Raw genomic sequence first — 16,259 nt, forward strand, 5'->3', positions numbered from 1 at the left:
ATTATAAACTAGAGGCCCGGTGCATGAAATTCGTGCATGGGGATGAGTGTCCCTCAGCCCAACCTGCACCCCCTCCAATCTGGGACCCCTTGAGGGATGTCTGACTGCCCGTTTAGGCCCGATCCAGGTAGGCTCCCAACTGCTCGCCTGCCTGCCTGCCTTCCTGATTGCCCCTAACCACTTCTGCCTGCCAGCCTGATCATCCCCTAACCACTCCCCTGCCAACCTGATTAATTCCTAACTGCTCCCCTGCCAGTCTGTTTGCCCTAACTGCCCTCCCCTTCAGTCTTGGTCACCCCTAACTGCCCTCCCTTGCAGGCCTGGTCCCTCCCAAATGCCCTCCCCTGCTGGCCTGATCACCCACAACTGCCCTCCCTTGCAGACCTGGTCCCTCCCAACTTCCCTTCCCACATGGGGGCAGTCATCTTTGACTACATGGGGGGAGCCATCTTGTGTGTTGGAGTGATGGTCAATTTGCATATTATTATTTTATTAGATAGGATTAGATAGGATAGAGGCCTGGTGCATGGGTGGGGGCTGGCTGGTTTGCCCTGAAGGGTGTCCCGGATCAGAGTGGGGGTTCCCTTGGGGTGTGGGGCGGCCTCGGGGATGGGCCTGTGATGGTTTGCAGGCTGGCCACACCCCCGGCGACCCAAGAGGAGGCCCTAGTATCTGGGATTTATTTATCTTCTATAATTAAAACTTTGTAGCCTTAAGTGGAGGCCAAGGCAGGCCAGGGCAGGTGGAAAGCTTGGCTTCCTCCATTGCCGGGGAAACCCAAGCCTTCTGCTTTCTCCATGGCTGCAGCCATCTTAGTTAGGTTAATTTGCATACTCGCTCCTGATTGGTGGGTGGGCGTGGCTTGTGGGTATAGCAGAGGTGTGGTTAATTTGCATATTACTCTTTTATTAGATAGGATAATTTTATCAGGTATTGAGTAACCTTCAAATGTAGTGATTAGAGAAGGAGAATTCAGTTGAGAAACTTAGATGTGAGGAACTAATTAATGAGCATTTTGCTAAGTGGTGTATACTTTAGTTAAATACTTATTATAAAAGTTCCTCACTAAATTATAAGGAGATACCACTGCATTACTGATTTCCTCCCCTGAATTTGGAAGGCAGTTAAGTTTGACTCAGTTTTGAAATTTGAGTTTGTTTTATGAGATTCCATCTAATTTTCAAATGGGTGCTTCAGTAATATTTTGGCTAGAAATGTTGTGATCTATAAAAGCATGGATTTCTGTGAATCTGTTAAATTTTAATTACAGTTTAGGTGGAACTTATTCAAGTAGGAATAGTTCCAATGCCTTTTTCCAGGACAAACCACACTGTGCCGACATTTTCTTTTTGACCTCCTCGGCTTGTTCTTTGTGCAGCTCTATGTGAGTCACATATTACAAGCAAATTTTCCCAGAGGATGTCAAGTGGATAAGGAGGGAAGGATGAAACACACTGTACTGTGTGTTTGATGCAATGATGGTGAGTTGGGAAGGAAGGTTGAGAGAGAGAGAGCATGGGGTCAGTAACAGACTAATTTCATACAACTGCTTTGGGTCTTTCCAAACACATCTGTGAGGTTACCAGGTAGCTTGTTACCATTGCAGTTTAATTTTCTATCCTCCTCCTCAAGGAAGCACTGGATACTCATGAAAGTTGACTATCTAAGTTGATAATTTTAGGGTGAAGTTGATTGTCTTAGGACAAAGTTGCCCTACAATTTTTTTCTATCAGAATACTAACATTAACAAGAAAAACAAACACTGAAAAAGAATTTTTATTAAGATGTTTTGATTACATATGCTAACTAATACCTCTAATGACTTGGAACAAGAGTTACATTATAATCAATCAAGAATACTTGATTAAGTGTTTACTAAGTATAAGTTTAAGTTATTCCCAGCCCAATACATCCCTTGCCTCTAGTAGAATTTAAGTAATGGACTCTGGCAGAAGAAAGTACAGAAAAGTATTCCATGAGCCCATCCTTCTGGTTACTCACCCCAATATGAATGCCAACAACACTTTTAGTTTTTTTTAAAAAAACAAAATGGTTATAGCTCTTCTCAATAACACCAGACGTTATAAATTGTCCACTAGAACACTATCACATTTCAAATGTATTTAAAGTAGACGATAACTATGAAAAGTGTGCTACACGTTGGTAAGTACTTGAGTGCTGGTATATGAAATTACTTATTACTTCATAAACTATATTTATGAAGACAAAACCTAAGATGGGAATAATATGCATTGCCTCTTGAGTTTGGTATGCATGCATTTTGTCCTCTCTTCCCCACGCTCACAGTGGAAATTACCTCCAATATGGAAGTCTGTAAATGATTTTTATTCTCCCTGGGGATTTCAAGATGAGGTACAAAATAATATATATAAACTTGCCAGGAATAGAAATGCCAAGAGGTCAGTACAAAGCCTTCATAGTAACAACCAATTATTAGCCTAATATCAATGACTGGAATTCACAATAATTTGGCATTGTCTTCTGTATTTGGCATTTATGAAAATGGCATAAATTAAAAATATTAAAAGATATATATATATGTATATATATATATATATATATATATATATATATATGTATATATATATATATATATATATATATATATATACATATACATATATATATATATATATTACACCTTGAGGTTACTTATAAAGGAGAAAGAGACTCAGTCTTCCCCAAGTAGCTACAACCAAGGTCCCAAAGGGTTATGAGCAGAAACAATCCTAAATAGTCAAATAATTATTTACTACCATGTAGTACCACTTACTACTTCTTGGCCACTGAAATTGTATTACTATGACAAAAGAAGAAGAAAAAGGAGGAGGAGGAGGAGGAGAATTGAGAAGAAGGAAAATACAGAATGATGAACCAAATGAAAAGATGAGCCTCTCCCCCAAAGCATCCACCTCTGTGCGTTTTGCTTCTCATTTCTATCTAGTCCAGTGGTCAGCAAATCGCGGCTCGCAAGCCACAAGCAGCTCTTTGGCCCCTTGAGTATGGCTCTTCCACAAAATACCACGGCCTGGGCAAGTCTATTTTGAAGAAGTGGCGTTAGAAGAAGTTTAAGTTTAAAAAATTTGGCTCTCAAAAGAAATTTCAATCGTTGTACTGTTGATATTTGGCTCTGTTGACTAATGAGTTTGCTGACAACCGATCTAGTCTTCTCAGGGAATAGAGAATTACCTTCCAAGTGATAAGCACTTTAGTCTCAACTTGCTAATATGGATTTAAGAAGCTGAAGAGAAGACCAGAAAAAAAAATAACTTTAAAGGAACATAACACCAACTCCAGAATCAGAAAATTCCAATATATATTAAATTGCAGTATATGCAGTTAAAATGAGAATTGCATTATCAATTTCATGAATTATCAAAGAAAGATACAATTAGGTCAGTCTACTCAACATACTAAACAGGAATGTGAGCTAATCTATATTGGAAATATTGTATTGCAAGATATAAATGGAAAACCATCTTCCTGGTCTCCTCCCCATTCCTGGCTAAATGTTAATCAAGCAGAAAGTTCAACAGAGCAAGAGGTCATTAATTATTATATTATCACATAAACTACCTTGAGTGTCATTAAATATAATACCACAGATATCTGAATGTTAGTAGAATTGCTATAATTGAACTTTAATATTTATGTAGTCCAATGAAAAACATTTTGAAAAGGAACAATTAACCATGTTTTTACTGAAGCATGCAGTTGAAGCTATCTCTCAAATTCATTTCACAACCATTACCTGGGTCAAACTAAAATAGAATATATTCGTGGCTTTATGTAGGTGTTATAAAGACATCCAGAGGTCCCACATTGTTTTTCAACTCTGCAGAAGTAAAAAAGGTCTTGCCATTTCCTACTGCCTAATGAGGCATTGCATCCTTATAGAAAATTAGGAACACTATAAATTATGGAATCTAGCTGTAAATGTTTTGGCAGCAACTATGCAAACTAACTTAAACTGTTTAGGGAATAATTATCACATCCAAGCCTGCTCCACTCAATACATTCACCACTGCAAATTTGGGACATTAAATAAATGCATAGTAGAGAGATTTAATTCAACCCAGCTTTCTGGATGGAATAAAATAATATTCTCAGAAATCGTCTTTTCAAATCAATTATATCAGTTCCAACAGTGTGGACAAGGAGGGAATCTTTGTCCTTTGCTTGTTTATTTTGTACTTAAAATATCCAGATTCCCCAGAACCATATGGCCTGTTTGCTATATTATGTTCCCTGGTCTAACCTGACTACTAATTCAATCTAATACCTGGATTGGGTTTTGTATACTACCTGGTACCATTCAACTTGAAATAATATTTTTCTTAATCTGTTAGATAGTCAAATAATGGGAGATTTTTTTAAAAAAAGTAATCACTACATAAATTGTAGGTTAGATTTGCGAGAGTCCAAGCTCTAAAGTGCCACATTAGATTTTAAAAAGTAGTTTTTAATTGCAACAATTATTCTGAGTTATGTGGGTCATCTATATGCATATTATGTATACTGCAATCAAAAGAAATCTGGGTGTCCAGAAAGTGAAGAATGCGATGAAGAATAAGATCAGCTTCTACATTGTAAATATTATGAATTGGTTTAGTCATCTCCCTCCCAGTTTCCTAAATTCCATTGTTCATTTCAAAGATTGTTACACATGTTTGAAGACCACTGTTTTCTAACTATACCCTTTCCCATTTATATTACACAGTGTAAATATGAATTGTTTAACAAATATTTTCAGAGTTTAGTGTACAATTGGACTGGTGAGTGTTTCTACTCTAGTCAGACACTCTTTTCTGAGGGAATTTACTGCTTTCTGGGCCCAGTTGAACAGCTTGTTTTCCAGGAGGAAATTCCACCGCAGGGAACACCCCCAAGGACATACCGATGTTTCTCTACTTCCTGAATTTATTCAATGTTTCTTCCAATAGTCAGTCACTCCAAGCGTTATTGAAATCAAAATACTTTTCCTTTTTTTTTTTTTATCATTTAAGTTCCAAAATTTGGGGAGGACTTTTGAGATAATTTGCCATACACCAGATTATTTACAGACCTCTGAAACAACTAAGATGATGATATTTTCTATTTAGATGATATCCATTTTTAAAGAATATACAGGAAAAAAAAAGAATATACAGGGTTGACAAGAAAAAGAGAGAGAGAGAGAGAGAGAGAATATACAGGATGGGGCAAAACTAGGTTTACAGTTATCTGAGAAATGCAGAGTTTATTCTTGTATTATTACTTATTAATTACTGTATTATTTTCCATACAAACAACTGTAAACCTACTTTTGCCCCACCCTTTATGAAGACACCAGAATAATCACCCAGTCGACATTTACTTGAATAGATATTGGTGTCAAGGTAATGCAAACTTATTTTGATCTCTTTATTCAACTATTTGCCCCCAACTCTGAGGCCAAAGGTGTTGTCCATCTTTCTCAGAGGTATAAACCCAGTATCTAGCACAATGTCCAGATCATTAATAGTCAACAGTCAACAAATATTGAAGATACAAATTAATGATGAATATATTGATGGTGAAGCAATCACTTACTTCCAATTATGAGGTCATGTTAACATTCAACTTGCCCATGCTCTCTCTCCACCATGCTTTTGTTTTCTCTGTGTGGGCCATAGTTCACTTTGTTTTACTATTCTCAAGCTTTGACTGATCTTATATCCAACTAAAGAAACATATTTTAGATCATCATATGCTGTCTTCAATTATTTGCAAATACAGTGTAATGCATATATAATGAATTCCCTCTGAGGAACAAGACAGTCCATGTTTGCCATATCCAATGGACATCTAGTGAAACAATTGTGACTCCATTGATTGTCTTGTCAGTTTTACAGGGCCTTGATAGTTGGCCAGGTCAAACAGGCTTAGTAGTTCCTATCTTCTCACTAATAGTTAGAGTTATAAGTGAAATTTTTTTAAAAAAAGGTGCTTATTAACTTTAATATCTAATGATGAAAATGGTGAATTGGATAGGAAGAATGTAGCATTAGTATTTAGGAAATATCAGATGCAGAAGCTATTAAAGCCCTATTTCTTTAAGCATTTGTGAATCCTAATGTCCATATCCAATGAACACAAGTTTGAAGCAAAAGTAATAACAGTACGAAGAATCCTCTATAATAAAAGCCTAATATGCAAATCAAATGAACGATGGAATGTCCGGCAGAACGACCAGTTGCTATGATGTGCACTGATCACCAGTGGGCAGACACTCAACACAGGAGCTGCCTCCAGCCTGCAGGCCCCAGGCCAGCCAAGGCGGGTGCCAGCAGGCACCCCCATCCCCATTGCCCTACTGGTTGCCCCACAGATGGCCCTAATGGTAGGCCAGGCCTAGGGACCCTACCCGTGCAGGAATTTCATGCACCAGGCCTCTAATATGACATAATTAACTTTCAAACCTGGCAAAAAGCACTGAAAACAAATGAAGGACAGTTCTCAGTGCACATAGCATGAAGTAAGACCATCCTATGTAATGCAGTGTTGTTACAGGCTGGTTACATATGTGTGGCTATAACCAGGTTTTGTTTTGTTTGTTTTTACTCATTAAGAGAAATGTTTACAAAGTGGTCAGAATGCTTTTTGGAGGGAAAACAACAACAAAACACACACCTTCAGGCATGTAATTTTCTGTTACAGAATCCTATCTAATAAAATAGTAATATGCAAATTAAGCATCACTCTGCTACACCCACAAGCCATGTCCACCAGCCAATCAGGAGCAAGTATGCAAATCAACCCAACCAAGATGGCTGTGGCCATGAGCAAGCAGGAGGCTTGGGTTTCCCCGGCAATGGAGGAAGCCAAGCTTTCCGCACACCCTGGCCAGCCCAGGCCTCCACTTAATGCTACAAAGTTTCAATTTTAGAAGGTAAATAAATCCCAACAAAAATGGCGGCAGCCACGGAGCTGGAGAGAGCAGGAGGCTTGAGTTGCCCTCGGCAATGGAGGAAGCCAAGCGCCCAAAGCCCTGGCCTGCCTTGGTCTCCACTCAAGGCTAAAAAGTTTCAATTATAGAAGATAAATAAATCCCAACAAAAATGGCTGAGGCCACGGAGCAAGCAGGAGGCTTGGCTCCGCTCCAGGTTACAAAGTTTCAATTATAGAAGATAAATAAATCCCAGATACCAGAGCTTCCGCTTGGGTCGCCAGGGGGTGTGGCCGGCCTGCAAACCACCACAGGCCCCTCACCAGGCTGCCCCATGCCCCAAGGGAACCCCCACCCTGATCTGGGACACCCTTCAGGGCAAACCAGCTGGCCCCCACCCATGCACCAGGCTTCTATCCTCCTATCTAATAAAAGAGTAATATGCAAATTGACCATCACTCCAACACACAAGATGGCTGCTCCCATGTGGTCAAAAATGGCCGCCCCCATGTGGACACAAGATGGCCACCACAAGATGGCCTGCAAGGGAGGGCAGTTAGGGGTGACCAGGTCGGCAGAGGAGGGAAGTTGGGGGCAACCGGGCCTGCAGGGAAGGGCAGTTGGGGGGGACCAGGCCTGCAGGGAAGAGCAGTTGGGGGTGACCAGGCCTGCAGGGGAGGACAGTTAGGGGCAAACAGGCTGGCAGGGGAGCAGTTAGGCATCAATCAGGCTGTTAGGGGAGTGGTTAGGGGGTGATCAGGCTGGCAGGCAGAAGCGGTTAGGGGCAATCAGGAAGGCAGGAAGGCAAGCAGTTGGGAGCCAGCAGTTCTGGATTGTGAGAGGAATGTCCGACTGCTCATTTAGGCCCAATCCTACCGGGATCAGGCCTAAACAGGTAGTCAGACATCCCTCGAGGGGTCCCAGATTGGAGAGGGTGCAGGCTGGGCTGAGGGACACACACCCTCCCCCCCTTGCTCGAATTTCGTGCACCAGGCCTCTAGTGATTAAATAATAAGTATTGCAGGTTCCTTTTGCTTAGTACCCTAAGAAACAAAATCATTTCAAACCTGCTTGAGATTGCAATTGAATGGCATCCATTGTGATACTGAAATAGTAATACTTTCCATTGTTTTCTCCTTTATTTTTCTATTTAAAAAAAACTTTAGTGCCGCATTAGTGGAGTTTACTGGAATGCTTAGAAACAGACATAGTTAAAGGATTGACTTCTGAAAAGTTGTGCTACCTCAAAATATTTTTTATTTCAATGACTGGTTTCTTTGAGGTCTTACAAATTGTTGATGGCAGTTATCTACCAGAGTGCTTTGCAAAGTGTTCACTGACTTTTGACAATCTGTGGGAATTCTAATTTTTTTAACAAGGGGGTATTCAATAACCCACAGGAATGTGTTTATTACTTTATAAGAAGCGAATTGTATAGTATGAGGATGCAGTGTTTCCTGTTAGTCATCTCTGGGTGTGTTTCTTCATTTTCCAGATTGCACCCAATCTGCAGTTCTTTCTAGAACATATCCCTTTAAATCAATAAGAAACAAAGCTCTAATAACGAACGCTGAATCAGACCCATTACCACCATGCTAATTATGCATTGAACACAAGGTACTGTTTACAGAGGACCTTTCTGAGACCTGAGCATAACATTAAACTCAGAGTCTATTCCAGGAGTAGCCAAGTCTCTATAAAAATTTTATTTATCTTGAAAGGCAAATGCTTGTTCTTTGCATAATACTGAAAGACATCGTTACTCCTGCTTGACCCTCCCTAAACATCCTTAGATAGTTAGGTGGCCAATCATTCTTAACTGTGTCAGTAAAGTCAGGGAAACGGTTGGTTCTGCAGAGAGATAAGATTCCAAGTACTTTATGGAGCCTGAATGGGAGGAAACTATGGAGGAGGGAGGGTGGACAGGTGGGAGCTGGGGAGAATAGTGTATGATTTATTAGGGGCAATATCTAAATGTGCATAGGAAAGCTGGGTCTCTCTCGATATTCACAATCCTTGGTACTTGTCATACACCAGAGACCCTGAAGCAATCATCCATATGTTTGCTTGTTTATTTCAGTTGGGGTTTGTGCGTGTTTACCGGAATGTAGTTTTCCTGGCAGCCGCGGCTTGCAGGGTGTCCGTGTGCATATGTACGAGTATGAATTAATTACGTATTGAAAACATCTGCATTAGGGGCGTCTGCAGTCCCCGCTGCCCCTTTCGGGAGGCTCAGCTCCATCACTTGGTGTTAGGACCGTTAGAAGACCTGCCCGACGGGCGCCTGATAGTGAATCCCAGGGGGCCAGAGGCCGGGGAGCCTGTACCATCTCTATGAGAAGGGGAGGAGGGAAGTCAAAGGGAAGGCGCCCCAGCGAAGGGATTCTGCTTCCCGGGGCTGGGGTGGGGGCAGCCAGGGTGCCAAGACTACCCAGCAAATTCCCAACTTCAGCATCGCCTCCCACCGGGGGAGCGGCACGCGGCTCCTACCTGGGCCCCCGCCTCGACCGAGGGCGCCCGGGCCCTTGGGTGTCAGCTCCTGTCTGCTGGCCAACGCGGCGAGAGCTGGGCAGAAGGGCTCTGCTGGCTGGGGGTGGGGGGGAGGGGGGGACGCTGAGGGGCGGGAGGGGCAGGAGGAGGAGGAGGAGCCTGGGAGGAGACTGGAGCGGCGAGGAGGAGGGAGGGCTCCCCGCCTAGCCCGCCGCCGGGTTTGCAGGCGCTGCTGGCGGCGTCTCCAGCACTCCGCCCGCTGCTGCTCGGCTGCTCCGCCGGGAGATGCTACCCCGCGCCGCGCCGCGCTGAGGCCGTGCGTGCGCCGCGCCGCCGGCTGCGTCCCCGGCCCGTCTCTCCAAGTGAGCCGAGCTACGGGCGCCTGCCACCCCTCGGAGTCCCGCTGCCCAGCGGCCAGGGGCGCGCTGGCTCGCAGTGCCACCCGCAGCTGCCCCTCAGTCCCCGGCGCGCACCCCTGTTCTCCGGCATCCTGCACTCTTCGGATTTGCCTCCCGTCCTCTGGTCATTTATTTCTCCCCCTTCGGAGGTAGAGGGCGGGGTAGGTGTCCCTCCTCGGCTCCCCCTCCCTTTCTTTCTCGGGTTGAATTTCTTCCCCCTGGCATTTCTCGGGCGCCGCGCAAAGGCCAGCCCCACGCGCCTGAGGAGAGCCGCGACTCCCTGCTGCTCGGAACTGGCAGGACTGGAGCCTGGCGGGGCGGAGTGGCCGAGAGGCGGCGGCGGGAGGCGCTGGGCGTGCGCAGGGGTCTGAGGACAGCCCGACACCCTGGGAGAACCCCCCGAAGAGTGGGACGGCGCCCCTCCGTTGCGAGCTTCTGGAGCACCGCGAGCCGGGAGGCGAAGGATGCTGTCGGCGCGGCGAGCGGGCTGCGGGGCAGTGCTGTGGCTCGGGCTCGTCAGCTGCGTCCTCTGCAGAGCCTGGACGGCCCCCTCCGCGTCCCGTAAGTACCCTCCTTCCAGCTCGCTCCGCGCCGGAGCCGCGTCCCTGCCGCATTGATGTGCCACCCTGGCCGGTGCCCTCTCCCAGGTGCATTCGCGGTGCTCGCCCCGGGTTTGGGTGCGTGTCTCCGCTGTCACGCACTTGCAGGCACTGCAGCAGGCAAACTCCAAGCCCAGCGCTCCTGGGTGCGGGGCCCAGGGTTGTGACGCTGGAGATGTTTCTGGAAAGTTGTGCCTGGTCTTGGAGATGGGTTGGCAACTGCTTGGTTAGAGTGATTCGTGTAGATGACGGCTTCTCGGGAGTTGTTCATCCACTTCGGAGTGGCTGTGTGTGTAGAGGAAGTTCATGGCATTTTGCTTCGGTAGGTCAGTGGCTGGAAAGTGACGACTATGGCAGAAATAAGTTTCTTATTTTTATTTATGGTTTCAACTTAAATGAGCACGTACTTGGGGTTGAAAGAGGAGCACATTTTGAGCAGTTTGGACACCTATGGACTTGTCTTTAAACCTGCCGCCCACCCACCCCAAGAAGTTAGTGACCATTTAGTACTTGCTTATTAAAATGGAGACAGTGGATCCAATATTCTCACGGAAATTGCTTACGTTCTTTGGCTGTTTGAGGTAATGCAGTCCAGGACTTGGGACAGTCAGTGCAAAACACCAGTAATGTAGTAATGAACAGATTTCAAGTTCTCAGGAAAACGATGCTGTTCCGTGTGTTTACCCCTGTGTGTTTTTGCCAGCTTAAAAAATTGCTCATGTTTTCATGAGCTTAGAAAGACATAGAGGATTCCACCCCATCTTCTGCATTGCTTTAGCAGTGCATGGCGGCTTCTTGGTTCAGAAAGAGTTAAACACGACTAAGGTCGCCTATAGCAATCTTAGGGTAAAGTTCATACGCACAGACTTGTTTCTGAGAATGAGCAAGGTGTTAATCATGAAAGCTGAATAATGTTTTCCATTTAAAAAAAAAGTTCAGTGTTTTCCAGAATTAATCCTATGGGAAGTTATCCTGGGATGCATTAATGCACCTGTGTTTCTATGTGTTATATCAATGTTCTTCTTCTGGGGTGTACATATGAGTAAGAATAAGTATTGAAAAGGACTTTGTAAGGTGTGCTAAAGAATCTACTGCATAACAATATCATATGATGAACCAGCATTGGCTTTGAGATATTTTACCAGACAGTATTTTCTTTGCTTTTCTTGCACTGAAAGATATGGAAGCCACTAAATGGCAGTTTATAATGAACTTGAAAAATATTTTATGGGTGTGTTTTATTCTTCAAAAAACAGATTAAACCTAAAACGTGATATATTATTAATGTTTTATGTCAATTTAATAGGTTGAAACAAAAATTGTGAAAATATAATGCTTGGCATTAATATTTACATAAATATCTGACTATATCCTGAGGAAATAATTTTGATGAAATCTGTTTCTACTTCAAGGTCTGTTGATATAGAACTAACTGCCACTTTTCTAAGAAAATAAAGTTATTATGAAGAAAGTTTATTTCATTCACTGACTGAAGGCGCTCAAACAAGGGTTTTGCCTGACTTCTGTATTTCATCTTTCTGTACACCTTAGTTGTAATGGATGAATCTGAAAGACTTGTCATGTGTCAAGCCTGGCACAAATGCAGCCATTGGGAAAGAATGGAAAAGTTGTTATTTCAGAAATATATTCTTCGTTTTTCCACCTTAGTTAGAAACTGGAGCTAGGGAAGAGCACAGACCATTACTTTTAAGATAATGAATGTTATGTTTGATTATTAAAATATATTTATTGAGCTATTATATTTCATTGTTTAAAAATGTACTTAATGGCCTAATTAAGATGACTTTTCACTTCATTTTAATTTAAATTGTGTCACCCAAACCCAAAGTTGCCTCAAATCCTGGAAATGAATTAAATAATGAGTGATATAGGCTTGAATGATTACAATGAACTTCATGTGTTCAGTACTTTAAATTTACATTTTACACTTTATGAAAAATTGTACTCATATACAATTCTTCCGAAGAGGAAGGAGAGTTATATTCTTAATACTGAAAACATTCAAGAGGGAAAAAATGATAACTATGATAATGAACAACTCAACCAGGAGAGGTCATCACAAGATAAAAAGTATCATGAAAATAAAAAAGTAACTTTTTTATTTGGTACACATTTCAAAATATGATGACAGTGCTAAAACTTTCTGTCCTCAAATAACTTTTTAATATGATGGACATTTTTAGAAGATACGTTACATATTCTTTCATTTCAATACCATTTCAAATATACTAGTATATTTGCCTTTGGCTTACTTCTTTTTTTCTGTTATATTGAAGAGCATATTATTGTTGATACTATGCTTTTTAAATATGTTTTTTATTATTGATTTTTTTAAGAGGACTAGAGGGAGGGAGAGAGAGACGGTAACGTCCATCAGCTGCCTCCTACACGCCCCCTAGTGGGGATCAAACCCTAAACCCAGGCATATGCCCTGACAGGGAATCAAACTGGGGATCTCTCAGTGCATGGGACTAAGCTCAACCAACTGAGCCACAAGGGCCATATCTTGATACTATGTTTCTTACAATCAGTCTAAGATAACTTTACATAAGCTCATCTCTAGGATTAAGTAGAAAGAGTCTAATTTCCTGACAGATAGTGAAAAAAAGCTGATGCTGAGCTGATGGAATTATATAATTTTCCTTCCTTATAAATATACATGTATAGGTCACATATGTAAAGTTTAAGTAGACTGTTTTCTCTTAGGGAGTTGCATTTATTTGAATATATTTGAAAGACCCTGATAGTGCAGTTCTAAATGATGAGGAGTTTGAGGCAGCATTTTATGAATTTAATTTATTCCCAAAGCATATTAATTTTGGTTTAAATAGTACTTTCTGATAAAGGTCACTTTACATTATTTTGTATACCCATTAAAGTATAATTTCAATTACTATCACATTTATGAAGTGTGTCTTCAATTGATCAAACACTTTTTAACAAATATGTTTTTACATATACAAGCATATATCAATATCTGTATGTACTAGCATATGTAGGTAAATATTTGGTAAATCCTTTAAATGCATGTTATATAATATACAAATACATAATATTATTAATATAGGATTATGTTATATATTTATTGTATGTAAAATATTTACATATTTTCTGACATGTCTTTCAAGGAGTCTAACTTGCCTACAAGTTCATAGATAAGTCTTTTTATGAGCAATTACTTCAAGTAATATAACAATATCAAAACCACAGCATATTGGCCTATTTTCTTTTTCTTCAATTTATATAACACCCTACAAGTGGTATCTTTCAAATAGTGAAATTAAGTATAAAGTATATAGTAAATATAAAAGGAAATACTACTGATTTACATTGAGCTTGAACATAGTCTTAATAAAATTAATTTAATTTATTTCATTTGAATTTACATTGTAATAAATTAAATTAACACAATAACATTGTCTTAATAGAATTAATTTAAATAAAAAAGTGCAATAGGCCGGCAAAATGTATTGGTTGATAAGAGGTAATACATTATTTACTTAATGTAAAGTAATAATAAGAAATGTTATTTTACCTTTTATAGAGAAATGTATAACCCTGATTTCATTATCAGCACAGATATTCAGGAAACAGGAACCTTTGTCCAAGTTTTACTCCTTTAACACCAATCTATGATAAAATTGGGTTACAAAAAAAGAATTCACAATTCAATATAGGCTTTCATTAACCTTTATACCATTTCAAACAGACAACATATCCTTTTCAGATGACAACTAACATCAAAGTTGTTTGATGCATATCATATTTTAAAAATTAGATTTCGAATTTATTTTTTCTATTTTAATTGTCAGTGTGTTTGAAGTTCTCTTACTTCTCTGAGATTTTTAAATCACTTGTTTTAATTAGTAGATTCTTCCAGAGAAAATCTGAATAATAAGTCTTTAAGGCTGAACTATTAAGTCTCCATTTCTGATGTATTGTTTTTATGATTAAAACATAAAAGGAATTTGCTGTAGTTCCCCCTTGTCTTGCTTCTCTTTTAAAACTCAGTATTATTTGTACAGAGTAAGGAGAGATTCTAGGCTTAGAAATTCCTATTTTTTCTAGTGTGTTATTTTCTTAAAAATGTTGAACATCTGGAGAACCAACTTCATGTTATCTGGGCAGTGATTGATGCTACTAAGTTGAAGAAATAAAACATGTAATTTCAGAAATTTCCTATATCTAATCTTTTAGAGAAGTGCTTTATCATTTATTGCTACTTGCAAAGTTCAACAGAGTACATAATTTTAACATCAAAACTACAATGTTATGGAAATAAAGCCAATGCTATACTTACATCTACATAAGTAGTTGACATTGAATGTTATCAGTGTTTCTAAAGAATACATATTTTAAGCTAAGTAGATGTTAAAACATAAGGTATATTTCTATAATCATTTAATGATTGGCATTTGGAAGGAATTATGTGCTTAATTTTGACATTTTAATGTGCAAGAATAGTCATGGAATGATCTTCACATAGCCTTTAACTTTTCAAGTGAGAAACTTAAAAGAGAATACTTCTCAGCAGTGATCAGTTAACACACTGGATCTTCCATGTCCTGGGGTCTTTAGAACCTGTATGTGATAGCTTGACCAACTACAGATGTTGTTGGGATGTGGAAGTGGCACCTCTTGCTCTATCCTGTTTCCTTTATGAGGCGGAAACTCCATTTGCAACTCTCTTAGCCTCTATCTCTACAGTTCACTCATTCCTTCCCATGTTAGGCAGAGTGACTGACCTAACATGGTCAAGTAGCTAATGTACTGAGCTCCTCCTTCTTCCTTCCAGGCTGCCTGCATAAGGTATAGATTCTGCTGAAAGATATATAGGAGTAGGCTATGCCTCTGCAAGGATTTATGTGATAGGATAAGGAACCTTTGGTTCTTGCTATGGCTAGAAAGTCTGCTAATTTTCAGAATTAAAGTTAATGCATCCAATTGTTGCCATACATTTAAGCCATACTCCCCTGTATCTGTAAATATTATTTAAGGGGTCACATTTCTCTCCGCCTGTGACTTTGTTTCTAATCTAATACTCAGGCAGAGGTGGGAGTACTAGTTAGTGTATCCTATCACACCCAGATATATTAAAACTAGAGGCCCGGTGCACAAAATTCGTGCCCGGGGGGGTGGGGGTGTCCCTCAGCCCAGCCTGCACCCTCTCCAATCTGGGACATCTCGAGGGATGTCCGACTGCCCTACCAGGATCGGGCCTAAACGGGCAGTCGGACATCCCTCTCACAATCCAGGACTGCTGGCTCCCAACTGCTCACCTGCCTGCCTTCCTGATTGCCCCTAATCACTTCTGCCTGCCAGCCTGATCACTCCCTAACCACTCCCCTGCTGGCCAGATTGATGCCTAACTGCTCCCCTGCCAGCCTGATCATCCCTAACTGCCCTCCCTTGCAGGCCTGGTTCCTCCCAACTGCCCTCCCCTGCTGGCCATCTTGTGGTGGCCATCTTGTGTCCACATGGGGGCAGGATCTTTGACCACATGGGGGCAGCCATCTTGTGTGTTGGAGTGATGGTCAATTTGCATATTACTCTTTTATCAGATAGGATTGCCAATAATTAACTTAGTACTGAACTAAATGAACATGAGGAAATTTTTGTATATGTTAAAAACCAGCAACAAAATAAAAGTTGGCCCAGTTGGTGTGTCTCAGTGGTTGAGCATCAACCTGTGAACCAGGAGGTCACGGTTTAATTCCTGGTCAGAGCACATGCTGGGGTTCCAGGCTTGATCCCCAGTGTGGGGTGTACAGGAGGCCGCCAAGCTTGATCCCCAGTGGGGTATGTGCAGGCAGCAGCCTATCA

At 41.2% G+C, this 16,259-nt stretch overlaps 1 protein-coding gene across 1 annotated transcript in view; it reads left to right on the plus strand.

Annotated features, from left to right (window-relative positions):
• Nucleotides 1-9,584: 9,584 nt before the first annotated feature.
• The window catches only part of CNTNAP2 (contactin associated protein 2), a 1,915,008-nt gene continuing 1,908,333 nt past the window's right edge, over nt 9,585-16,259 (plus strand). The window contains exon 1 of the mRNA XM_080666270.1: nt 9,585-10,377. Within this exon, the coding sequence (XP_080522396.1) occupies nt 10,281-10,377 (97 nt within the window). The 5' untranslated portion in view covers nt 9,585-10,280. The remainder of the gene's footprint in view (nt 10,378-16,259) is intronic.

Source organism: Plecotus auritus (assembly GCF_963455305.1).
Source record: "Plecotus auritus genome assembly, chromosome: 4".
In the NCBI taxonomy this organism is placed as follows: Eukaryota; Metazoa; Chordata; class Mammalia; order Chiroptera; family Vespertilionidae; genus Plecotus; species Plecotus auritus.